A 27,381-nucleotide genomic window follows, 5' to 3' on the forward strand; every position below is an offset into this window, starting at 1 on the left:
CGCTTTTTGAGATTTGCATTTCGACATAGTTAAAAACATCCAAACTACTTCTAGTTCTTTTTTTTTCATGTAGGTGTGTCAGATATAACAATTATGGAAATAAAATATTTGACGGTAAAAAGTCAAGAAATTAAAGACCCTGTTTGGTTGGTGCCTGACAAAAACAACAACCCTTCTGACTTCTCTAATATGATACCATCTTTTCTTACTGTACAATTACACCACAGGCCTTAAACAGATCAGTCAGACTTTGGCATCTGTTCATACGCCAAATTAATTGATTATGGCTACAGTGTAAAATTAAGGTGACTATTTTTATGTTCCTCTTTCTCTGTTTTTCCGCAAATCAGGACCCTCTAATTCCTTCTGAAATAAGCAATAACATGAAACATGTGAGCTCTTTGGGGCAGGAAATATATCCATCTCTATGGGCCTGATTCTCTAAAGACTTCTGCACAGGTCTCATTTTATGCACTGGGACTAGTTACACTGAAATCAAGCACATGTTTAAGTGTGTTGTTTGGTTAGGGCTTAACTGAAATAAATGCAAGCAATCCAGCACTATCCTATTAAAAAAATTGAACTAACATATTGCATCCAGTACCACCCAAGCAACGTTAATCTTATTCTCAGTATTCCTTTCTCTATCCTCCTTGCCTCTTCCCCCCGCCCTTCCCCCTTGGCCCCAGAACATAGTGTCTTGAGACACTCAGTGAAATTGGAAATAATTCAGGGAAAGGATTGTGTCCTTACTCACCATGCAAAGTTCCATGGTGACCTATCATTTTGTAAGCAAGTATCAAATAGTAACTTAAAGTTATAATTATCCTATCTGAAAAATTAGAAAACGGAGTCATTTGAAGTCATGGACACCCAGCCAACCACCCTGCTATAGTTGGAAAATGGGGAGGAGGCTGCAGGAAAGCATTAATATTTTCAACTTTTCTTTTCTGCACCAGAACTTGGAGTTCTCTGATTTGTGTGCAGATTTGACATTTGCCCTTTTTAGAATCCCACAAACAATATCCTTGTTTAAAAGGGATTCAGGTTGGATATGTCTGAGATCCTCCCTAACACAAGCTCTAAAAAGCAAGGAAGTACCAAGTTACGGAACACCTCTTAATTGTGTCACACACCCTGTCTCCACAGAGTGACAGATTCTACATCTTCACAAGCTACTTCCTTCTGCTGCAACTGATAAGTAAACTGACTGCACCCAGCCTTCTCCTCTCCCTTAGCATATAACACATACAACTTTACCTACAACCTCAGCAACTATTCTGGGGTAATGTATGTAGACAGGGTAGATATGTTGTGTGTTTGCAGGGAACAGGGTTTGAAAACTCATTGATATGTCAAACTTTTTTTTTTTATGAGCAGTTCTCTTTTTTTTAGTCTCTTTGGGAGTAGTTTACATTTTCCATTTCTTTTCCATTTAAGTAGGAAAACAAAGCATCCAGTCTAGCTCCAATAATCTCTATCCTGTCAGAACATCAAAGATACTGGGATTTCTGGCCATGGAGAACTTGCAGCACTGACCCCCACATTGGCTGCAGAGGGAATTTTCACTGAGCAAAGATTGCAGGACTTGGTGAGCAGTTTGCTCATCTCATCTTGCTGAAATAAATTCATTACTTGCTGCTTCAAACACTCTTCTCAGATGAAAAATGTTTTTCCCTACATATAATATCCACAAATGATCTTTGCTCCTTTCCTTGTTTCTTTGTAGTTCTCCATCTGTCTGTATCCATCTTTTGTTGCTTGTATACTCTTTGAGGCAAGGAGAGTCTTTGTTCTGCGTTTTGTACAGTGCCTAGCACAATGGTCTCCTTGTCCATGACTAGAACTCCTAGGCATCGTAATAATAGAAATAATTCATCTATCACAAGCCTTCAGCCAAGGCTTAGCGATGACATGAGCAAACCATTTCTTGCTTGCTTTTTCTGAGAACTGTGTGCCCTTAGCAACAAATGTTTTTATAGAACATTCAGGCACGGAAACAGCTGGGTCTGCAGCTAGGTAAGGGAGGAAGTATCAAAACCACACTGCTTTTTGAGATGGGAGTAGTGGGTGATAGGACAGGATAAGGCCATGCAGCAACACTTGCAAAAAATGTTGCTCTTGGACCCTTCTCTCTGCCTTCTCCACCAGCCGCTCATCTTAGAATTGGAAGGAAGTTGAAACAAAATCCTCTCAAACCAGCTTGTTTGCCTAATTATCTTCAAACGTTGTGGGTACAAGCAGAGTCCACCCCAATAATATTGGGGCCAGAGATAGCAAGATACATGAGGGAGCTGGGGGCAAAGTCCTACACTCTGGAAATCCCATTCCTTGGGCATAGTGAAGAGAATATCTGATTGTCTTGTGCCACCTGTGCTCTGCCCCTGGAAAACCAGTTCTTCAGGGCAGACACAATAGCATCATGTTGGGTTCAGAGTTCACTGAAACTCCCAGCTAAATCTCTTTTATTTCTCCTGCTTCTAGTGAGCTTGCATGCACATTCATCCCAGAACATCTATTTTAAAAAGAGATTGGTCTTTTTGGTCCCTCAGTTTTTGGTGCTCAACTTGAGACCCCATTCAGGGGCCTGCTTTGATGGACACTCAGCACTTTCTGAAAATTAGGCCACTTTAAAGTTTCTCAAGTTGAGCACCCAAAAATAGAGGCATCCAAAATTACTAGTCACATTTGACATGTAGGGTATATTTATACAAATATAAATTCACATAGGTGGAGTCCTTCTCAGGAATTCTGAAGGTTCCATTGGATTCTGTTTGCATTAATTGAGAAGAGACCAAGCTGCAGACTTCAAATCTGGGTTTTGATTCAGCCTGATATAGGGACAGACAGAGTGATCAATTCTCCTTCCCCCCCCCCCAAATGCAGCTGCTTCTGAACCTCCTCAAACTTCCAGAGTGTTCATATCTGTGGTGATGGTTTAGCCCATTATAGAGAGGAAGGCCAAGCATAAAGCTTGGATCTCAGTTTATATTTTGACTACCTGCCAATGCTTGGGGCTGTTCTGATCAGTTTCTTATTCTGACCACGTTGTACTAACCAAGACATATTTGCTGAAAGTTTGCCTCAAAATATTATGCAGTGTTTACTCACACTTGACACAGAAACAAGAGCCTTAATTATCATTTATAAGCTCAAACAGAGATACTGAGTAGCAAAAATAAAGCAAATGATAGTGCTGCTTTTCTGACTGAAGCTTTATGATGTGAGCACCTTGTCCATATGTTCCTTGCTATTTACGCTGCAGGCACCAATTGCAGTTCCACGATTAATGCTGAGTCCTGTTTTGCACGAAAGGAGAGATTCAGCCTCTTTGTTCTGTATAAAATGCAGCATCTCCTCCCCAAGAATGCATTTTCTGAGAGTTTACAAGTAAATCTGCCAGTTTGTGTTTGAAATTAATATAAAATTGGTCTATTCAAAAATTTACTATCTGACAGAATAATGTGAATTATCTTAATAAGAAAATACCACTTCAAATGTCCATATAATTAAAATTAATTGAAGGGTTTATGCATAGGGTATATCTGTAGACATTACTTTACAACTGAGCAAAGTTATTAATGATTGTTTTATTTAATTGTTAGGATTTTACAGGCTACAGACAGAGGTAAGTCAACAGCTTAGACAACTCTTAAGTAGGACCCTTGGGACATAATTGGCAATTATGTGGGTTACCTCTTTTCTTCTGCTGCTGATTTGCATGCAACAGTTTTATTCCTTGTAATGAGTCATGAAGCAGACAGAATATGTAGCAAGAGTTCTCACAAGCACATGACTTGTGGCTGACAGTTACTTCTCCTAGCATGGCTGCATGCTAGTTTAGGCCATCTCCCAGTGGCACTGATGCCTCAGCTTCACTGCCCATTGAGGCACTTCTGCAAGGTAAACTGAGGCAGGACAATATGGAAGTCCTTGATGTGCTGCGACTGTTTAGCCTAAGGACTGGTCTCCTTCTACATCTCCTTTCACTTAATACGGGCCTTTACAACATAGTCTTTTATAACAAAGCAATTTGTCAATTACAAATTAAGGGCTGGATTCACCAGTATACCACTTGGTTGTCTTCCACTACTCTGATGTACCAGAGAATCTGCCCTTAAAAGTTAATATTTTGAAAAGTGATGTAAGTTGATACTCCATAACTTCAAATCATTAAAAATATCACATGCAACATTCTCTTGGGTATCCTGTTTAGGGTTCAGGTACGATATTTTTCAAAATTATTTAAAAGCCAAAGAAATTCTTAGACCGCAAATTATATTAACGTGACTATACAAAGGTAACACAATTATAATTTTATGTATACATTGTAATATCCCCAAATTAAACATAAACTGGAAATTGAGCATCAAGGTCACATATAAAAGACATCCAAGTATAGTACAGTATAGAAATGCACAGTGAAGGCACTCAAACCACTTTTGCTCTGCCATATACTAAAGGGGGAGGGGAAGATGTGACAATAGCTAATCTTTTTAAAAATTAGTTTAATCAAATCTGGGACCACAAATAGTAAAATGCCTTAATCATATAGTTATTGCATGACATCACTGCAGGGCAGAGTTAAGGTTATTTGGGTGCCTCGGCTGTACATTTTCTTGTTTTAAAATGTTTTGGATTTCTTTTATATGTAATCTGAACCTCAATTTCCTGTTTGTAATACTTGATTTAGGGATGATTACAACATCCCTGTAATTTTTTTTTAACTGTTGTTACTGATATGCACTCTCAACTGTAACTTTCTTTACATAGTTTTGATGTTTTTGTTTTAATTTGTATGTGGGAATACAATTACAATTAAAAATTAAAAAAAAGGACTCCTCCTTATGACACCAGTTAAAGTTAAGCATGTATTTAAGTGCTTTGCTGAATGAAGGCTTCAAGTCAGTCAAAGATTCTCAGCAGAGAATTTCCCCACATTGTAAAGAGACTCAGCACTGCCATAGAATTGGCAGAGGCAGCTTAGCCTTCTCCACCTGCCCAGCATGAGGTTGGCAGGCCTGGCAGAAGTTACCAGGATTGGAGACCTCCTGGATTACAACCAGGGGACTGGTTGGATCCCTATGCGCTCAGCAGACGCATAGGGCTCTTTGCCCTTGGCACCCCCCCCGGCGTGTACTTCAGGAGGTGGAGGCAGCCTTATTGCCCACTTATTGGTTTTTCCTCGAGCGGGTCCTGCGAGAAGGTATCCCCCATCCTCCCCCCACCTCAGGCCCTTTGGACATCTTCATCAGGCCCGTGAGCCCTCTTGGCCCCCACCCCTTTGTATCCCGAGCCAGCTGCACGATTTGCAGCTGGTTCACATCCGAACCACACCACAGGACCATTTCTACATGCTCGTGCTCCACACTCTTCATTTCCCCACCTTCATGTCCCATCCTGACACCAAATGGTGGGACATTCTACCAGCTGCAGAGGGTGAGGGATCCCGATGGGCCAGCCTGTATTCCACCTTGGTTCCACGGCCCACCAGGGACATTAGCTGGTGGCTCCTTCATGGATCCGTGAGCACAGGCGCGTATCTGGAGTGGTTCACCCTCTTCCCAACACCTGCCCTCTTTGTGGTGTGAAGGAGACCCTGGCGCATGTCTAGCTGCAGTGTGCCAGGTTGCGGCCCCTTTTCCGGCTCCTCCAGAACCTCTTGTTGAGGTTCTGGCTGACTTTTCCCTGCACCTTTTTATATATGCACACCCAATACGTGGCCCCACGAAGTTGCAGGACCACCTCGTCAACCTCCTCCTAGCCATGGCCAAAGGGGCCATGTATAACAACAGGGAGAGGAGGCTGGCTGGGGAGGTGGGGGAAGGAGGATTGTGACTGTGGGGCCTGTTTTTGTTCTTTCATCCATTCAAACATCTGGGCAGAGTTCTTCTGGGTGGCATCCACTGGCTCCTTGGACACTTTTGAGGAGCAGTATGTGCTGTCCAGGGTTCTCTGCTCGGTGTCCCCTTCTGGTTCCCTAGTTTGGCCCTCTGACCCCCTCACCTGTTCCTGTTTTTTTCTTCGTTGTCCCACTTACTCAGTTGAGCACTGGGTTCAGTAGCTCCTCCCCAGGCTGGGGGAGAGGCCTTTAGCAGTTCACGGGCTTGTGCCCGCCCACTTCCTGGCACTTAATATAAGGTTGGCAGGAAGGGATGTCGTGGATGTGAGCACAGCTATACCCAATCCTCTGACAGCATGCAGAACCTCACCCTAGCAGCCTAAATTAGAGTTTTGATTCGAGGAGCACGTTAGACAGATCAAAGAACTAAGGCATATGTGTCTATGACGAGGAGACAAAGGGCTTTTAACAAAGCTAGCTTTTCTAAATCTGCTCTCCAAGTTAGGTTTTACAGTAACAAATACAACAGGCTTCAGGATGTTGCAGGGTCCTAAAGTCACTTGATTTTACAATGACTCAAACTAAATATTACATTATTAGAAATGTAAGTACTTTGAAAGCCAATATATATTGGTCTAAAATACAGAAAATATGTGAAGTTTGAAGTTATCAGCCCAGCAATTCTTCCATTGAATCACTCAGTATTTGCGTTCATAGAGTGTAATTTGCTTTATATAGTGCCTTTCATACTTATGGTGTCTCCCATCATTTTACAAAGCATGGGGTAAGATACTGGCAGTGGGGCAGCCATAGGTTTGACAATACTTTACAGCTGACCTTGGGTGTTAGAACTGTCTTTGCAAAGAGCTACAGTTTTAGCTTGGTTATCTCTTGCCAGGAGTATCTTTAATTTTTCCCTGAAGAGCCACCAGGGACAGGAAGAAGGACTTTGCTTGAATAGTTCTCCTCTATCACTGCATCCCCCAATAGTATGGCTTGGTAATCAGGAGCTCAAAAATCTATTTTTAAAAAGAGCCTAGATACAGCAGGAAATAACAAATATTAAATACCACTTAAGAAGCTCTTAATATAATGCTCTTGTGTTTTGCTTTGTTATTTTAAGTCTGTCTAGAAAAGAAACTTTATGGGAAGAAAACCAGAATTTTTTACACAACCTTACACATAATGGGCCAAAAAATTATCTTTGCTCCTTTCAGGGACTAAGGGAGGAATGAAAACTTTATTGCTCAGGTACTCCGAGTCATTCTTCTACCCAAGGTAAGATCCCTCAGCAAGCATGCTGCATAGTGCTCCTTATACCTGCCAGTGAAAGGTACTTTGCTAAGCCATTGCTGTCAGGCATACAAGGGGGTTGGGTGATGGTCTGGGGAACATCCCTTCAGGGAGGTGGACTAGCCCACCCATTTAGAGCTCACACAGTAAGTGTTAGAGGTCTGCCGCAGGTGCAAGGGGAGAGAGCCTGCCTTCACCATCTTCCCCATAATGCTCCAGCCAGAATTGAACTCACACAGTGACCTACTGGTACCAATCACTTATTTCTGGCTGAATATTTTAACAAATCCTTGACCAGCTAAGGCTATAAACTTGTCAGTACACTGCATACTATGGCCATTAGGAATGTAACATGATAGGGGGACAAAACCCTGCTTCTGTTCCAGAAGTACAGGCTCTTAGCTCTCAAACTAAAGAAGATCTCTGTTAACGCTGTTTGCTGAATAGGGGACTAGGAGATACAGTTGAACAATTTCAATTCCATCCAGTAGAGCATAGTGATACGCATACACACTAGCCAATAGGGTGCATAAGAGTTAATATATATATTTACTAAATAGTTTGTTTCATAAAACTATTTTAACAAGGTTTATTTTATGTTTGACGATGGGCCCCTTGCAGACACATGAAGATATGCCAGGGTGACACAGGAGGTAGATGTTGTTCCCCAAAATAAGAGATCGCCTTGTAACCACTTTCAGTAAATTGCCTGTCATATTCTGTAAGGGCAGTTGTGACCTAGTTAGCCACTGCTAAAGTTGCAGAAATATCCCAGACTAATGACCTTGTAATTTTCAAACTTTGAGCATGTAGGTTTCCTCAGATGGGTATATTTAGAAAAACCACATGCTCAGCCCATTGGTTTCTATGGCTGTGGCCTGTGGGTGACAAATGTAGCACAGTTACAAGTGTTGGACCACATTTGCAGCTAGTGTAATTTATTGTAGCTCTGTTGAAGTTAATGGAGCTACCCCAATTTTCACCAGCTCAGGATCTGGCCCAGTACATGTAACTTTAGTAGTGTGCTTACAAGGCTGTAGACTTGCAAAAATTCATGCTTCATTTAGTGATAAGGCAGGTCAGACTTACATTTTTTAGTTCATTAATGTGCATTTCTGCTTACAGAAAAAGAACTTATCTTATGGTTTAAAAATAATAATAATTAAAAAAAAAACCCACAACTTCATCCCAGTTTTTAAAATGGTAATTATTTCTGCTTCCACTGCTAAACACCAATGTCCAGTAGTAAATTGTTGGCTCCAACTATTCTGGATTGGTCTGAAATCAACAAGGTGAAATTCAAATACAAATAAGTGAAAAGTTACCCATACTTATTAAGGGCAAAATCAAATGCACAAATACCAAATGGGAAATAACTGGGTAAGCAGCAATACTGCAGAAAAGGATCTGGGGGTTGTAGTGGATCACAAATTGAATATGAGTCAAGTGTGATGCAGTTTCAAATAAGGCTACTATCATGTGGGGATGTATTACCAGGGGTATTATATGTAGGACATGAGAAGTAAGCCTTCCACTCTACTCAGCATTGGTGAAGCCTCAGCTGGAGTATTGTGTCCAGTTTTGGGTACCACACTTTAAGAAAGACTTGAACAAATTTGAGAGAGTCCAGAGGAGAGCAATAAAAATGATAAAGGGTTTAGAAAACATGACCTACGAGGAAAGGATGAAAAGATTGGGCATGTTTAGTCTTGAGGAAAGAAGGCTGAGGGGGGGCATAATAATAATAACAACATAATAATAACAGAAAATTGTGGAAATCACAGAGGTGCTTAATGACTTCTTTGTTCTGGTTTTCACCAAGAAGTTTGGTGGTGATTGGATTGGATAGTGAATGCCATTGAAAATGAGGTAGGATCAGAAGAAGCTAAAATAGGGAAAGAACAAGTTAAAAATTACTGGACAAATTAGATGTTTTCAAGGGCCTGATGAAATGCATTCTAGAATACTCAAGGAGCTGACTGAGGAGATGTCTGAGCCATCTTTGAGAAGTCGTGGAAGATATAGTGCCCATCTATAGAAAGAGAAATAGGGACAACCCAGGAAATTACAGATCAGTCATCTTAACTTCTGTACCCAGAAAGATAATGGAGCAAATAATTAAGCAATCAATTTGCAAACATCTAGAAGATAATAAGGTGATAAGTAACAGTCACCATGGATTTGTCAAAAACAAATCATGTCAGACCAACCTGATAGCTCTCTTTGACAGGGTAAGAAGCCTTGTGGAGGGGGGGAAGCGGTAGACATGGTATATCTTGACTTTAGTAAAGCTTTTGATACTGTTTCGCATGACCTTCTCATAAACAAACTAGGGAAATGCAACCTAGATGGAGCTACTATAAGGTGGGTGCCAAACTGGTTGGAAAATCGTTCCCAGAGAATAGTTATCCATGGTTCACAGTCAGGCTGGAAGGGCATAACAAGAGGAGGCCCGCAGGGATCAGTTCTGTGTCTGGTTCTGTTCAATATCTTCATCAATGATTTACGTAATGGCATAGAGAGTACACTTATACAGTTTGCGGACAATACCAAGCTGGGAGAGTTTGCAAGTACTTTGAAGGATAGGATTAAAATTCAAAATGATCTGGACAAACTGGAGAAATGGTATGAAGTAAATAGGATGAAATTCAATAAGGACAAATGCAAAGTATTTCATTTAGGAAGGAACAATCAGTTGCACACAGACAAAATGGGAAATGACTGCCTAGAAAGGAGCACTGCAGAAAGGGATCTGGGAGTCATAGTGGACCACAAGCTAAATATGAGACAACAGTGTAATGCTGTTGCAAAAAAAGCAAACATTATTCTGGCATGTATTAGCAGGAGTGTTGTAAGCAAGAACACGAGAAGTAATTCTTCCACTCTATTCTGCGCTGATTAGGCCTGAGCTGGAGTATTGTGTCCAGTTCTGGGCACCACATTTCACAAAGGACAAATTGGAGAGAGTCCAGAGAAGGATGAAAAAAATGATTAAAGGTCTAGAAAACATGACCTATGAGGGAAGATTGAAAAAACTGGTTTTGTTTAGTCTGGAAAAGAGAAGACTGAGAGGGGAAATGATAACAGTTTTCAAGTATGTAAAAGGTTGTTACAAGGAGGAGGAAAAAAATTTGTTTTTCTTAACCTCTGAGGATAGGACAAGAAGGAATGGGCTTAAATTGCAGCAAGAGAGGTTTAGGTTGGAAAAAATTCCTGCCAGGGTGGTTAAGCCCTGGAATAAATTGACTAGGGAGGTTGCGGAATCTCCATCATTGGAGATTTTTAAGAGCAGGTTAGACAAACACCTGTCAGGGATTATCTAGATAATTAGTCATGCCACGAGTGCAGGGGACTGGACTAGTTGACCTCTTGAGGTCCCTTCCAGTTCTATGATTCTATGATATAACACATGAGAACAGTCTTCAAATAGGTATAAACAGGATGAGGATGATTGTTCTCCATGTTTGAGCCAATTACTTCCTGTCCTACCCTCGATCTGCAACAAGGAAGATGGTTTTAATATTAGGAAAACCTTTATAATTTTAAGAATAGGTAAGTACTGGAATATGTTGCCATGGGAAGCCTGTCACTGGAGGATTTTAAGAACAGGTTGGTCAAACATCTGTCTAGGTGAACCTAGTCTCGTCTCAGTGCAGAGGGTTGGACTAGATGACCTCTTGAGATCTTATCTAGCCCTAAATTTCTCTGATTGTATGAGGCTTTCTGTGTAGCCCATTATCCCATTCCTCTGGTCATGTGGATATACAGTATACAGGGCACTGCTTCCCCTGGGGGGAACTGATGAGAAAGCAGAGGACATGTACAGTAAGGGATCTATGAGTAGGATGAGAGGTGAATCTGAATAATCCAGAGGAGAGTTAGGCCCCTGCTGCCCTGCAGTCTCTTATTTTGTCTCTCTTGAGGTCAAACTGCTGCGTTATAAATGGCAGCATTTGTAATATGTAAAAAAGTCCTCTCTCAGACTCTAAATACATGGTGGATTACATAGGTCACCTGCATAACACTGTATTTGATACAGAAATCTTAGTCTGATACTTACATTTCATTGTGGTCTTACTCCCCTTGCTCCTTGAGATGAGGATTGAAGAAATAGGAAATACTAAATCATACCTTCCTCTAGAACGGGAGTAACTGCCTAATTTCTTAGGGTCAAAACATCCTTAGAATGGAATTAATTTCTACCTGTCTTTCCTTGGCTGAATGGATCACATGCTGCTTTGAGCCATCTCCCATTGGTGCTAATGTGTCCTTTCACTGACACTGATCAGTGGGGCATTTGCTTTTAAATAGCAGGTCAGAGTGGGGGGAGGTTGCTCTGCTGGTTAGGGCACTGGCCTGGAACTAGGAAGACACATGTTCAGTTCCCTGCTCCGCCCTGTACTTCCTGTGTGACCTTGGGCAAGTGCCTTAGACTCTCTGTGCTTCAGTTCCCTGTCTGTAAAATGGGGACAATAGCACTGCCCTACATCAGAGGCATGCTGTTAGAATACAAACATCAAAGATTGTGAGGCAATCAGATATCCCATTAATGAGGGGCATATAAGTAACAATGGTAGAGAGGCATAGATAGACCAGAAGTAATTGCTTTTGATCTCCTTTGTTTTAAAAGCCAGAAAAGATTTCACACCATTTGAGATGCTACTCAGGCCAGCCTATGGGATTGGAATCAGAGTTGATTATAACCTACAAGATCCGCTTTGGTATTAAAATGACTAGAGCGTATTGTGTCGTTGCAAGATGGAGATTTAGAGTGTGTGGCAGGGAGGGGAAAGAGGAACTATGGGATTATTTTTAATTTTTATTGTTTGCATAGTCTACTAGGCATTTTTACAAACCGGTAAGAAGGCAAGGCCACAAGGGATTTGTAATCTAAACAGACAACAAAGCAATGAAGTTAGAGTGAAAGAAAGCAATGGAGAGCATTATGGCTGAATAATAGAAATGTAGGTCTGGAAGGGACCTTGAGAGGTCATCCAGTCCATCCTCCCATTCTGAGGCAGGGATTCCATAACTTCCCTTAGTTAGATATTCTGGTATTTACCTATCCTTCCAGTTAGAACAATTTTCTTAATATCTAACCTAAATCTCCTTTTTTGCTGTAGATTGAGCTGATTACTTCTTATCCTACTTTCAGAGATATAGAGAACAATTGATCACTGTCCTCTTTATAACAGCTCTTAACATATTTGAAGATTATCAGGTCACTGCTATCTTCTTTACTGAAGACTAAACATGCCCAGCTTATTTAAATAAATAAATAAGATTTAAATAAATCTGATCTCTGCAGAGATCAGATTTTCTAAACCTTTTATCATTTTTTGTTGCTCTTTTCTAAACTCTCCAATTTGTCCACATCTTTCTTAAAATGGGGTACCCAAAATTGGACACAATACCCCCCAGATGGGGCCTCCCCAGTGCCAAGTACATCAGAACAATCACCTTCCATGTTTTACATACAACACTCCTGTTAATACATCCCAAATGATATTTGCCTTTTTTTGCAACTGTATCACATTTTTAGCTCATATTCAATTTTGCTCCACTATATTCCCTTAGATACTTTCTGCAGTATTTCTACCTAGGCAGTTATTTCCCATTTTTGTATCTGTGCATTTGATTTTTTTCCTTTCTAAGTGTAGTACTTTGCACTTCTATGTTAAATTTCATCTTGTTGGCTTTTACCAATTCTCCAATCTATCAAGGTCCTTTCACTTTCTAATCCTGTCCTCCGACATGCTTGCAATCCTTCCCAGCTTGGAGTCATCAGCAAATTGTATAAGTATACTCCATTATCTGTGGAGTAAAGCTCCATTATCCAACTCATAATGAAAGCATTGAATAGTACTGGATACAGAACTGACCCCTGTGGGAATCTCTAGATAGGACCTCTCAGTCTGACAGTGAATCATTGATAACAACAGTGTGAATATGTTTTTTTGGCTAGTTGTGCACACACTTTATAGCAGTTTCATCTAAACCACATTTCCCTAGTTTGAGAATGTTAGTAAGGATTTTGACACAGTCCCACCTAAAAATCAAGATATATCTAATCAACTGCATCCCCCTCTCCTCTAGACCAGTAATTCTGTCAAAGAAAGAAATTAGGTTTGTTTGGCATGATTTTTTCTTGACAAATTCACATTGGCTATTGCTTATCACCCAGTTATCCTCTAAGTGCTTACAAATTGATTATTTAATAATTTTTCCAGTATCTTTCCAGGTATCAGTTAGGCTGACTGGTGTATAATTCTGTGGGTCTTCTTTGTTCCCATTTTTAAAGATAGCTACTATGTTTGCTCTTCTCCAGTCCTCTGGACATCTGTCCTCTAGGAGTTCTCAAAGATAATGACTAATGATTCCGAAATTGCTTCAGCTAGTTCCTTAAGTACTCAAAGGAGCTTTTCATCAGGCCCTGCTGACTTGAAACATCTATCTCATCTAAATATTCTTTAATTTGTTTTCTACCCCGTTAATATTAATTGTGTTATGCTTTTGGTCACAATTTAACTTTTTAGTGAAGACTGAAGCAAAATAGGTATTAAACACGTAAGCCTTCTTGGTATTGTCCATTATTAGCTCTCTTTCCATGCTAAGTAGCAGACTTGCACTTTCCTTCATCCTTCTCTTGCTCCTAATCTATTGAAAGAATCTCTACTTATTGCCTTTTATGTCTCTTGCCAGATGTAATTTATTTTGTGCCTTAGCTTGAGTTTGTACCTACCTGCTTTGTGCTATTTTTTTCTACTCATTCTTAGTAATTTTTTCAAGTTTCCACTTTTTGGATTCCTTTTTGATTTGTAGATCACTAAAGAGCTCTTGATGCAGCCATATTGGCCTTTTACTGTTCTTCCTTTTTTTCCCTTCGCATCAGGATCATTTGCTGTTGTGCCTTTAATGTTGTTTCTTTGAGAAATTCCTAGCTTTCCCAATCTCCTTCCATCCTGAGATTTTCTTCCAATGGGACCTCAACTGTCATTTCCCCAAGTTTTAGTCTGCTTTTTTTGAAGTCTGTTGTCCTTATTCCGTTGCTTTCACTCCTTCTAATATGAATCTTGTTAATTCTACAGTTTTTGTTGGGATTTATTATTTTCAAGCATTTTTATCATCTACTTTACTCACTTCTCTGAGCTTGAGCTCTGGTGTTCACAGCTCTTTTTACACGCTTGCCAGATTCAAGTCCTTAGTGAAAAGCAGCAAGTGATCATACTAGACAAGTTTGCTCACTTTCTACCACAGGTAAAGTGGACAAAGAAAATGCAATGGACATAATTTATCTTTTCAAAATCAATAAAGTTTAGGGGGATCTGGCAATAACTCCTATATTTAGGTTATCTATGTATATTACTCACATAAGACACTAATATATCTGTTTGTATATATCTCCATTATTTTTTCAAGTCACTCTTAGTGACCAATATTATGATAATGCATTTGAAACAGAATAATCCCAAAGCCCTAAAATATAAAACATAAGTAATTAAAAAAAAACAACCAAGAAGAATGCAAGCCTAGGGGATCAGCAGAGCACAAGAAAGGGAGAGATCATCAAATAACTGAAAACTTTATTTCACAAGACCAAAATAAGGAGGGGTATGTTACAGAGCAGGCAAAGAAACTTTTATCTTTCATGGTGAAGTCTTGCAAACAGCAGATCTCAGTGCTATTCAGTGTTAATTTAATGCAAATATAATTTTAATCAATAACTTGCAATGATGGATGGAAAATATTGGTTCAAATGCCTTCCAATCATCTGCCCACAGCTGCACAGGAAAGTTATTCCAGTCTTAAGTCCCATACTTCAGTCTGATTTATCTTTAATAGGTATCTAGACATGATGGGGCATGATGAAAAACATTTAAAAAGAAACTAGATTAGATGTAGTGTTCAATTTGACATATTTCATATGTTTTCCTTCAGGATGAAAGTCCTCTATTCAACTGAGCAATGAAATCATACTCAGCAGGTGGTACTGTCAAAAGCACTGAGCATTGGCCTGACTGCTTCCATTGAAGTCAATAATGAGTTCTGTCATTAACTTGAATGGGAGCAAGGTGAGGCCAATTACAAAGATTTCTGAATATTTCCCCAGTGGGTTTTTTAATCTGTATCTGGTTATTTTCCACACAATAATGACACACACCATGTTTTCCTCACTTGTTTTTTTTCTAGGAATGTGTCCTTTCCTTTCCTGAGACAACACAAACAGCAGGTCTCTAGATCAATGTTTTAGAGGCCTCGCCATCCACTTGCCCTGTGCTTGTCCAGGAGTTATATCTCCAACCCATTCACTGTATCATCCATTTTGAAATATGAGATTTGGTTTGCATTTACTTACGGCACACTCAGTTTGGGAAATTTCTGAATATCGTTTTCAGACATGTTCTGCAACAGAAACACACATGGTATATGTTACAAAATTGTCCATGTAACAGCTTGGGAGATAAGGAAGCTTTAATATTATTTATGTGTCAAAACATTATAATTAACAGGACTGCAAGATAAGTAGAAAGCTAACGAAGAACAGGTACAAACCTAAACCACTGTTCAGCATTTAGGATTTGATTCAACAAAATATTAAGCATGTGCCTAATTTTAAGCACTAATGTGAAGTCAATGGCACTACAGATATGCTTAAACTTAGGTTTGTGCTTAGGTGCCATGCCGTATTGTGCTGTAATTGGGTCTCTGCTTGTGCTGTGCTGCTTGGTTGACCCTCTGTGTTACTGTGGGCTGAGATTTAAAATGTTGACCTGCTGCACCTAGGGGCAATGTATAAAAACCTTTCCTTCAACAGCCTTTTCCCTGTAGCTTGTCATAGTTACTGGAATTATACTGAGCAAACAGGCAAAATTTCAAGCATATACAAGATTGCATTTCAAACTATAACCAAGTGACTCAAAAGCTCATCCCATGGTCCCTAGGGAAATGTACAACCAGCTTAAATCAGAACAAAGATGGACACACATTTTAATGAAAAAATTCTGTTTATTAGTTCTTCTGCCTTCCCCTCTCCCTTTCTCTCTCTCTCTCTGCTTTGCTAGATCTTGATCCTCACTCAGTGTTGCCCTAGGGCTGGATGCATCTAGCCCACTGGTTAATAAATCTCTGGTGTCCATGGTACCAGAGAAGTGAAATATCCTTTGAGATAATACATCCCATCTCTATGTACCAATTCAAATAGAAAGTGGGGATCCGCCTCCCCTTGAGTTATAACCCTGATGACAGACATGAATTCCAAACACAGTTCATAGAGTCTACTGATGTCTCCACCCATAGCCATAACACTTCTGCTGGCAATACATGAACTCTCTGCTTCTCACGGAGAGCCCTACAGAAAAAGGTGGGTTATTTTTCCCAACTTTTTTTTTTTAAACAATTGGCATTTCAAAAGCAGTGTGTGTGTCTTTAAATGAAAAGAGCTGTTCATGGTTGTGGGAGGCAGAAGTGGGCAATACTCTGTCATTTTGGCTCTCAAGAGTTCTCTGATTTACATTACGTTCACATTTACATTATGTTCTGCAACGAGCCTGGGTTGGAATCAACTCAAAAACTCCAAACTGCACTCCTTTGAAATCACCCACTTTCTCCAAGCTGCACTGCAAAATCATGTGAAACTGAACTTCACACAGCGTCAATATGAAGCCACGAAATGCGGGCTAGGTTTTATTGACTGGGTCAGGAGTCTTATGCTGGCAACACACTCTGAAACCAGGCAAGTTTTGCACTATGGTTTTACAATGACGGTTTTACACAGATATATTTGTTACCTGACATGACAACATGCTTAGCACAGTCCTAAGGGCGCCATTGAACATAATGTAATAAAGACAAGGGACAGCGTAGTGTGGGTTACACAAGGAAACTTTAACATATGCAGGGGCTTAAGGTAAAAACTCATAATGTTTTGCACAAAACTAGCTGATTTTTAATTTTTTTAAGGGAAATGGGCTGGTGGATTTTGTTCATATACTTACAGTTAAAGGGCTAGCTTGTCCCTGGCCTAGCTCAAATGTGTGTGCTCCTTTGCACATCTTGTGCAAGGACCAGCGACTGTCATTGAAACAGCTCCCTCCCCTAAATTGTGCCAAAGGGGGTAGCGTGGGGGGGCAATGTCTTCCTGTCCCCCAAGAAGCTGCCCTCCTGCACCAGGAGAAGCAGTTGCATCTTCCCGAAGTGCCCATCCCACTCATCAGGTGCAGTTCCACATTACCTCCAACAGGGCCCAGTGTCTCAATGGCATAATCTGGCTCAATATGAGGGAAGTGAAAGATCTGCATGTTATATGTGCTTTTAAAAGGACATGGTAAACAACTTTAAAATGGCATTGGGGGATTCCATATATGGGTGTCAGCTTCAGACCATATCTGATCAGTTTTGAAAGCAAAAATGTTTGGTTTTTCTAACTGCCAGCTTTCCAAACTCCTCTTGGAACCGGAAAGTCAGTCTGGGATCTTCCTGGCTCACATATCGCAATAAGTGGTCATCTCTAATTAAACTTGATGAACAACTCTATTGAAGCATGTTCAGCCTAGAGCAGAATCAAGCTGCTGTCCCCAGAGGTGTCCTTGGCTCTGGAGAACTAACATTAGTGAAATGTGGTAAAATATATATTTCTCTAAGGGAAACATCCTATAGAATCATAAAATTTAATAATACATTTAAACCAACCCTTAGAATTCTATTATAGGAATGTGATTGTCTCTTAAATTCAGTAGCTTAGTTTAAAAATTCTGTAGGAAGAACATGTCTCTCCATTAAAGTCTACAGAGTTTTCATTTCTAAAGAATCCTATTGATTTAATCCCTAATATATTCTGTAGGACTTTTCCACGCAGGTAGTCAGAGTAGCAATCCTTACTCAAACTAGGGAGTGGATTTGTTGAGTGGGATGGTGCCATTTTTCATTGTCAGGTTGCTTGTATGCCTTTGTGAGTGAACATGAAACCCACAAACATTCATTCTGAACAGTATCTGGCTATCCAAACATAATCTGGCAGTTTCTAATGACTTTTGTAAGATGTAGAAAGACAATTACCCTAAAGAGAAGCAATTGATTTCTTACACATTGCCCTGGAGGCTGGAGTTTTCCTTGTCACATCTTCCCCATAGTTACACTTATGCTTTGAATCTGTAGTAAGCAGAATGTTTTCTAGTATGCAATGGCCAAGTAGGCAAGAAGTTAAAAACAAACAAAAATTATATTGGGAGAAATGAGGAAGCAGCAGCTACTAGCCTGCCTAGTGGAGATCAACCACTGAATCTGCTAGGCCATTTCTGCAGAAAAACACTCTAAACTGGTTATGTATTATAAGCACTTGGTACACAATGCAAGAGTCAAAGTTCCCTGGCCACATGGGTACTTCACAAATGGCACTATGCTGCACACCATGATCACTGAGGACTTCGCAGTGACAGCAGAGCTAGAACTCAGATCCTCCTTTTCTTAAACACAGGTGTCTACTAGAGCTGGTTGGGACTTTTACAAGGAAAAGGTTTCTCATTCATCGCAAATCTTCTCCGGGTCAGTACGGGATGACTAGTTCTGATTCAGAGCAGAGGCTTGAACATGTGTCTCCCAAAGCCCACGTGCGTGCCAGGCATTCCAGATGCTCTTTGTAGCAGCTGTCTTTCCATATCAAACCAGTCACTAGAAGCTGCCAAATTATGTTTGGAGGAACAGACAATACTAACAGTGAATGTCTGTAGGTTTCATGTTCACTCACGTAGCCACACAAAGAACCCGGCGATGGAAAAATGATACCATGTCACTCGACAGATCCAGAGTCATCTTTCTTAATTTACAGACTTATCCTTATCTGACATTATAAAACATTTGGATTCTATATAAATTACTCTAACCACTGGATTATGGAGTCATATATACAAAATGCAATAGCTTCAGCAGGAGAGACTGAGAGACATCCACCCCCGAACAGACAATAGCCTGGTGGTTAGGGCTCATACCTGGGAAATGATTCAGAGCAGGAATTTAAGCCTAGGGGCTCATCTACATGGTGTATTAGTGCACACCAGCTGTAAATTCTAGAGTGCACCAGTGTGTTCTGCACTAAAAGTTCCCTCATATGCATTGACATAGTCCCAGACTACATCAATGTGCACTAGTGAATGCCAGCAGGCTCCACATTGACAGTTAGTGCACAACATGCTGGTATGCATTAGAATTTACACTGAAGCCGGTGTGCACTAATGCATCATGTAGACAATCCCTGGGTCTTCCACATTGCAGGTAAATGCCCTAACCATCAGGCTATTGCCTATTCTGGGTGGGTGTTTTTCATTATACAAAAAAAAAGAGTATGAAAGGTCTCAGCTTTGTTTTGATGAAGCACACGAAACATTTTTGAAATCTTGAAAATTTTCACAGGATGAGAAAAATGTTTCCTGCTTAAATCTAATCCTAGTACTTGAGCTGGAAAAGAATCTGTTAGTTGTTGGCAATATAAGACCTATAATGTACAGTACAGCAGTTTTCATTCTATCCAGCAGAAGGTGGAACCCTGTTGAGCACTCTTTCATTTTTAGCAGAAATGTTTTGAATTGCAAAAATTTGATGGATTTTCAAAACTTGACATTTCAAACAAACAAGCAACAACAACAAAACTGAGAAGCTGGGAAGAACTGTAATGAAATTTGTGTGAAATTTTCCCCTTCTTGACTAATTACAGAGCTTCCATAATTAGAATTTTGAAAAATTTTAATTATGGAAGGGGGGAAAAGGAAAAATCTTCAGAGTGAAAAATTGTGAAATTACTTCCCTTGTTTTTCAACTAGCTCTAACTGTAGTCAGTTTATTACTTTGTGTACATGTATATACATCCTCACACTGATTTACAGGGCTCTGTAATTCCAGTTAATGACAGTGCGTAATTATTAGACTAATAAATCTCTGTGTGGTACAATGTATAAGGCACTGAGTGAGTTTCAGGAGACCGCAGTTCTATTCCTGGCTCTTTGGGTAAGTCACTTCCCTTCTCTGTGCCTTAGTTTCCTCTCCCATCCTTTGTCTGTCTTGTCTGCTTAAAATATAAACTCCTTGTTGCGGGGCTGTCATTAAGTCTTCGTGTGACAATTATCACGCTGGGGCCTCTAATATACGTAATTTAAGGTACGTTTCCCTAGAACACCAATCTTGTACTAATGTTCAATACCCCACATAGAGTGTAATTTTTTTTTCTGCAACAAGGTTTTTAATAAGAGACAGATCCTACCACCAGATCTGGACTGTCTATCTCTGAAATTTGAAATAATATATGCACTTAAGAGACTGAGAACAGCCCCCTTGTTTAATGACTGACCCATTAGGATTCTGCCATTTCTAGAGAGTTCAGATCTCATCCAGATAATTCTTATGTTTATGATGGTATCAGATTTTCAAAAGTGGAGAGACCTACATAGATTATGTTGCTTGAGGAAAAGGCATAACTCTCTAATGCCACTCTCTTTTACATGAGGGCAGTCACAGTACATGGATAAAACTCTGTTTCTCTTGGCTAAAAACTGGGAACTGAATCCTGATTACGAGCAGGATCTGTGCATGTGAATATGCAAAGATTCAAAGGACAAAATTAGGCTCTGCTTCAAAGTTCACTTGCAAAGACCCACTGAACTTTGTGAGTCCTATGCTCTTTTCCGTCAAAGACAAGGGCAGATTGTGTTTTAGGATTATTTCCAAGCTGAGTTTTAAAGATAATTATGATGTTTTTATCCAAATAAAAATGTCAACGTACATGCTGTCAATTGATGTGAAATTAAGACCAGATAATGGCAGCTGTACAAATGAGAAATATGGGTTTGTTGGGCCAGATGAACTGCAGGGGTAAATCAAAGAATATCCATTAATTTCAGTGCAGCCACACTGAATTATACCCCTGGTGAATCTGGCCTGTTAGTTGTGGTGATTTTAAATACCATTGATTCTACATACAGTTTCAGAAAACCATCATTTTTTATCCATAGGGGCTTAAAATGGCAACCCTTGGCATAAATAGTCTCCAGCAGAGAGTTAGCTTTTATAGGCAAGTGGGTTGCACTGCTCTTCAAAGGTAGGTGGGGAAATCTGACAAGCTGTAGGTTATTGCTAATGCATGAAAAACAAGCATTTCCTAAAAATGACCAAAAAGAAACATAAGCAAATATTGCTGTTGTGAACCTTCACTTTCCATTTAAAAAACCATGTAAAATGTATTCAAGCTAAATGCAGCCATGGGGGTCCTGGTGTTCAGTGTCCGTGTTTTAAAACCAGGATCTTCGGTGTAAAACCAGGATGTGGATCTGAAGCGCAGATCCTTGAGCGTATGTAGTCATCTTACTCCCATTGATTCCCATAAGAGTTAAGTGCCTAAATGCCTTTTTGAATATCTGGGCCTTAATACGTAAGCAACTGTGTAGAGGAACAAAGAACACAAGGAACGTCCTTAATTGCAAATGCAACGGGAAGCCAAATAACATTTATATTGTGACTATAGAACTTTATTGTTGCACTTACCAAAAACCTTTGTCCACTTATGCTGTGTTTTCTGACGACTTTTTCACAGTCCTTATACTTTAACTGTGAATGGAGAGAAAAAGATTGTTACACACTTGGTTAAATCTAAGAGTGGTTTAAGGATTAAATTCGGCAAAGCACTTATGCACAAGCTTAGCTTTAAGCCCATGCTTCAGTTCCAAAGCAACTTAGCATATGTTGAAGTCTGCACGGCCTTGTCTAGAGATTTTAGCTAGAATGTATTAGCTGTATTTGTGTCCTAATCAAGACAAAGCCATCAGGGCCAGGCAGAATTGCAGCCTCTGTCCTCAGCTGCTCCACCTTGCATGGTACAGATCTAGGCTGCCCCTTACTATGGCCAGCACACCTGGCCCCTTATTTATATGCTGATTTATTCTTCTTGAGAAATTTATGAAAAGGCCCCATCATACAATCTCTGCACACATTGTAAAAAAAAAAAATACACCACTCCTGCCCTTCCTTGAAAAAGAAGCTGAACAAGTTCCCCGCAATCACCTTGTCCAACAAAAGCTTTGGAAAACAGATGAGCTTGAGACTGCGCTTTCAAACTGCAGGTATCTTGGACTAGTATGGTGCAATATGTTCAAAGCCAAGGAGTATGGAACAAGGGTGTCCTGCTTCCAGCTACTAGACATTCAGCATTGTTATAGCTAACACATCTCCTCTAGGCTGAAATGGCACATCTGTAACTTTGTACATGATCTGTTAACTTTCTTCTCTTCATTATTAACATTATTGGCAATAAATGGTCGTCTCAGGGCTCACCTGTAATGGGACGCCATTGTGGCAGTTGCCTCCATGCTACAATGAAAACGCTGCCCTTGTCTCAAAAAGCATGTAAATTAAATACAAGACAGGAGACTCCAGGTTAACCCAACAAACAGACTGGGGCACAAGGTCACAGAGGATTAAGATCATAATCAGCAGTGGTTGCAGCTGCCTAGCCATTGTTGAGTGTTTTATAGGCATCATGGCAGAGGAGCGTTTGAGGCAAGATTTGAAAGAGGAGAATGTAGTGGTTTTGTGGATGTTTACAGAGAGCTCCTTAAACTTTGTGTTTGAACATACCTGGGATAACATGAGAGAACAGCATTAGATTTTACATGTCCAAAGAGTTAATGCTCAGTTTTAGTTACAGAAGATAGGAGGCTTTCCATTGACTTCAATGGACTCTGGATCAGGTCCAGAGTTGGTAAAGCTCAGGTTAGGGGAGCACAAAGGTGGCTTTTTGCTGCCTTTGCGCATTCCAAATCATGGTTTGGTGAGGGGCTTGTCTGGAACGTAGAAACACTGCTGAAGTTGTCTGCTTTCCATAGCCACTTATTCTGCCCCATGCCGGTTGGAGAACACTCCTGCACTGGGGTAGTTCCCCAGGGAGCATTCTATCTCCTTTATACTGCTCCAGAACAGGGAATGTGATCTAAGCTTGTAACTGTGTATTGTTTTAAGGGCTAATCTTGAAAACACTTATGCATATGAGAAACTTTACTTCAGTGAGCAGGCTCCAGTTACTCCTGTATTTGCAGGAATGGACCCTAATTCTGGAAAGCATTTTGGGATTCAGGTTGTATTAAAGACTTTGTTTCAAATGAAGGACCCAATTCTACAAATTATTCCTCCCAGGCATAGTACTTACTACCATGACACTGGCTGCAATGAGACTGCTCATGGCAGTAAGTGCTACACCTGGGAGGAAGCATTTTGTATGACTGGGACGTAAGTTGGTTTTCCTTCTGATTTTGACAATGCCTGAAAATCCTATTTTCTGGTTTTAAGTGAATTCAGAAATTTACAATTGTGAACTTTCTTCCTTTTTCTCAAAGTCTGAGAAATGAGTTGTGAATGGTGGCCCTTTATCGCTTCCTTCTGAACACAGGATGTTTTGGGGAAAGGCTTTTAGTTTAATAGATCTATCGATCAAAAGCTTTAAATGTGGTAGAGAGTTATGGAGTCAGGGAACCTGAATCTCTGTTGACCTACACTCTGTGTGGTCATTTACACTGGAGGAAGTGATTTTATCTGGATTTGGGGTTGCTCAGAGTCTTTGAAAATCCTCCCCATGGTATCTCAGTTTTGGCAGAGAAAATTAGTGGCTCCTTTTGAAAATGTGGATCTCAACCTTTGGAACTCATTGCTGCAGGATATGTTGAGGTAAATATATGAGTAAGATTCAAAAGAAGATTCACACATTCCTAAGTATAACAAATGACATCCCGAATTACACTCAAAATGATACAAATTGTGAGGGCTAATGAAAGAGAGGAACATTCAGTGGTGAGGGCATAGGATTTGAGATACTTGGATTCAGATCCATGTTCAGACTTTCTGTGTGACTTTGCACAAGATCCTCTGCCTCAGTTCTCCATCTGAAGAAGGAAATGTCATAACTCCCTAGCTTCCAGGGGTGTTGAGGATTAATAGGCTAAAGAGAGTGAGGTTCTTTAATATTACAGTCATGGGTGGCCATATAAGTATAAAAGATACATATCATATCATTCCTTGCCTGGCAGAGCATAAACTGATCAGTAACTCGTACAAGGAACCCATTTCGCCCCACTTGGTAGTTTCCAGTTAATGGTGACATAAAACCCTGTGAACCAGTTAAGAAGTGTGTTTTCCTTATTAATCTGCTGAACTTGGATTTAAATAATGTAGTTCTCAATAATGATAAGATCTGTCTCATTTAAGATATCTCAAGATCTTGGTTTCATTCTACTGCACAGCTAAGCAGGAGCAAAACAGTTGGAAGTAGAGTACTGCAAAGTTGGCGGTTTCACTTCTCAGGCAATTCGGCAGACGTTTGCTTTGGTTTTGATCTGTGCACATTTGCTACCCATGAACTTCACTTTGCATTTTGGTTTTGAACTTGTCCCAACTCCCCCAAACGAAACCCAGTGAAAGCTGTTGAAACCATTAATTTTGCATGATTTCAATACCAAACAATAAACTGGCCTAGGTGTCTTTGACATTAGTCCCATATCCACTTGAAACTGTTTTGCTGGAATGGTTTGAAAGCCGTAGCAGACCTTTTGGGTTTAAATTTTCCAGACTGTAATGAAAGTTTGGGAATTTGTTGTGAACAGGCACTATAACCAGAGTGGAAACATAGGGAGGTATCACTGATTATTTAAAAATGGGGAAATTATGGAAAATATATATATGAAGTGAATAGATTTAAGATTCAGTAAAAATGGACCAAACTCAACATTGACATACACCCTTTGCAGTTTTCCTAGCATCCGTGAGGTTGCAGGGGGTAAATCAGCACTGAGTTTTGCTTATTCTTTTCAATTTACCTCCCCCCTGCCAGTGTGTAAAATCTTCCGTTCTGCAAAATGAAAGTTAAGAGCTCATCAGGGGTGAAGAGGTATCAAAATGTGTGAAAGCCCCAGCAATATCCAGGCTAGGGCATTAGGGGAAAAGCTACAGCAGGTGAAAGGGGGATGTGTAGAAAGCCTGATGAAACCTCGACCTCCAAAGCAGGGGAGAAGAGATGAGGAAATGAGATGGGGAGGGTGGGGAAGAAGGTCAGTTGGGATCCTGAGGCAAGGGGAGGCAGTGGGTAGCAGGATCTCTTTTTATTTAAATCTGCCCCTCCAAAGAATTATTATTATCACTATTTATATTACTATTGGCAAATGCTTTTAATTTCAAAGACAAGGTATCAACATGGGCATTCTACAAATAGGAGCAGCTGCTGTGAGCTGGGGGAGGGATAATATTCTATATATTGTATTTATTTTGGAGGAAAGAATGTCTATCATTTCTCTCCCTCCATCTAGCCCTCTGCTATACCCTGGAGTAATTTTCCTTAGGCACAGATGCTGCACTCACCCCTGTGGAACGTCCCAAGGAAGTCTTTGACACACTTTGTGTGAGCTCAGACAAAAAATCATTCAGGCCTCATTTTCAAGCTAGCATGGGAGCTCAGTTCATCACCTCATTTCAAAAGGCCTGGTGTGGGGGTCCAAGGCTCGGATTTAAGCACCCAAAGCTCACTGAATCTGAGCACCTACCTCACTTTTGAAAACCCCAGCCCAGATGCTGAAGAACTCTTTTGTGTGTCAACCTAAGCAAGTTTCCTTAGCCCTTTTGCTTGGACATCCTTGTTCAAAAGATTGGCGCTTATGAGGTGATCTGTAGATTGAGAATCTGTTTTTCCCTTCTACTAAAGACAAAGTACTGTGGATTCTAAACCAAGCCCTGACATATAACAAGCCTTTGTAACACTAATTAGGAAAGCAATTCAGTCCACATCTGAGAACATGTGTGCATCTTGATTAGTAAGGATCTTTAATTTTGAAAGTCACAAGAATGATCTCGCTGGAGAGCCTTACGAGGCCTGCATATAATGCTTTTCTACCTTAAAAAATAGATTTAGCATCCTCAACTTTTACAGATCAAAACCGAATGTTACATCAGCAAGACATTGGTACCAAAGATTATATGATTTTTCTGAGAAGCCATCACTTTCTCTTGCTATTGATTTAGAATACATTTTTCAGGATTCGTTAAGGGCTTCAGGGTAGGTATAATCCCTTTCTGAAGTGGCATCTGCTGTGATTATTTTAAAAGATAATTTGATATTATTTATGCAACCAATTCTGCTCTTAGTATAAAAGAATATTCTTTTTTTTTTTTTTTTTCCAGCACAGAAGTGTTAGTGACTTACTACTCCACCGTACAAGGACAAAACACAGTGAAACTTACTTTCTTGAAGTAGTCTGCCAGGTCATCTGGGCTCCAAGCGACCACCACTGAGCGATAGGGAATGTTTTGTAAATCCATTTCAGCTCTTTTTTCCTAAGCAGTTACAGGATTTTCATGCCAGTAGTATTAATGAAACAGGCAGCCATAGATTTCCTGCCTGTGGCTACCTGCAGCAAATTCAATAATCCACTTGCCTAAGAAATACCCAGAGCTTTTGTTAAACCGTTTTGCTTTTACTTCTGAGTTATGGTGCAAGAATATCCAAGAGAGCAACTGCTTCCTCTGAGTACAAAATGGTCTCTTCTCAGAAAACTTGTCAGCTATTCAGCCTCACCACTTCCTTTATCTGAATCTAAATAAGTAAACAAGGAAGCACAGCAACACAATTAAAGTATTCTGCCTGCTGCATGTAACTGTAATCCTTATGAGCCCTAATTACCAGTATGTAAACTGCGGCGAGTGTTTGTTTATTTACATGATATCTTCATGTAGATAGATTGGTACATTGGCTGCATAAAATTTTGCGCGTGTGCACGCGTGCATGTGCATCTATATTCCCACCACCAAAAAAGGTTGCTGGTTTTGAATTAAATTTGATTACTTGCAAATCTAGCTTATGCAATCCCTGAAAACCAAGACAATGTGTAGTTAAGAAAACCTTCTTTAACATACCTCAGGGTCCCATATGTGATATTGATTCCTGACATTGAAACTCTCCCTTACACTGCTAACATATAAAAATAATACAATTCACACAACAGATTCCTCTGGCTGCCACCCTTATGCAAACTTTTAGCAATGTCTATGCAACATTCCCATGTATTTGCTGCAGTTATTTGTCATAAGGTATGTGCAGGATGGGGAAAGTATGAGGTTAGTGCTAAGGATTTGCATTAGAGTATATGCAGGAACTCAAATTTAACTATGGAGCTGCAGCCAGGGCCTGCACAATACCCCGTACATAGCTTGGGGATTTCGGCCAGGTGAAA

At 40.1% G+C, this 27,381-nt stretch overlaps 1 protein-coding gene across 2 annotated transcripts in view; it reads right to left on the minus strand.

Annotated features, from left to right (window-relative positions):
• The window catches only part of LCP2 (lymphocyte cytosolic protein 2), a 52,028-nt gene extending 25,299 nt beyond the window's left edge, over positions 1-26,729 (minus strand). The window contains exons 1-3 of one of the 2 annotated variants that reach the window (XM_048861653.2): positions 26,393-26,729; positions 21,662-21,724; positions 15,492-15,538 (exon numbers count right to left, since the gene is read on the minus strand). In XM_048861653.2, coding sequence (XP_048717610.1) covers positions 15,492-15,538; positions 21,662-21,724; positions 26,393-26,470 — 188 coding nt within the window. In that variant the 5' untranslated portion in view covers positions 26,471-26,729. The remainder of the gene's footprint in view (positions 1-15,491; positions 15,539-21,661; positions 21,725-26,392) is intronic. The other variant, XM_048861652.2, reaches the window with a different exon arrangement.
• Positions 26,730-27,381: the final 652 nt, after the last annotated feature.

Source organism: Caretta caretta, chromosome 8 (genome assembly GCF_965140235.1).
Source record: "Caretta caretta isolate rCarCar2 chromosome 8, rCarCar1.hap1, whole genome shotgun sequence".
NCBI classification, from domain to species: Eukaryota; Metazoa; Chordata; order Testudines; family Cheloniidae; genus Caretta; species Caretta caretta.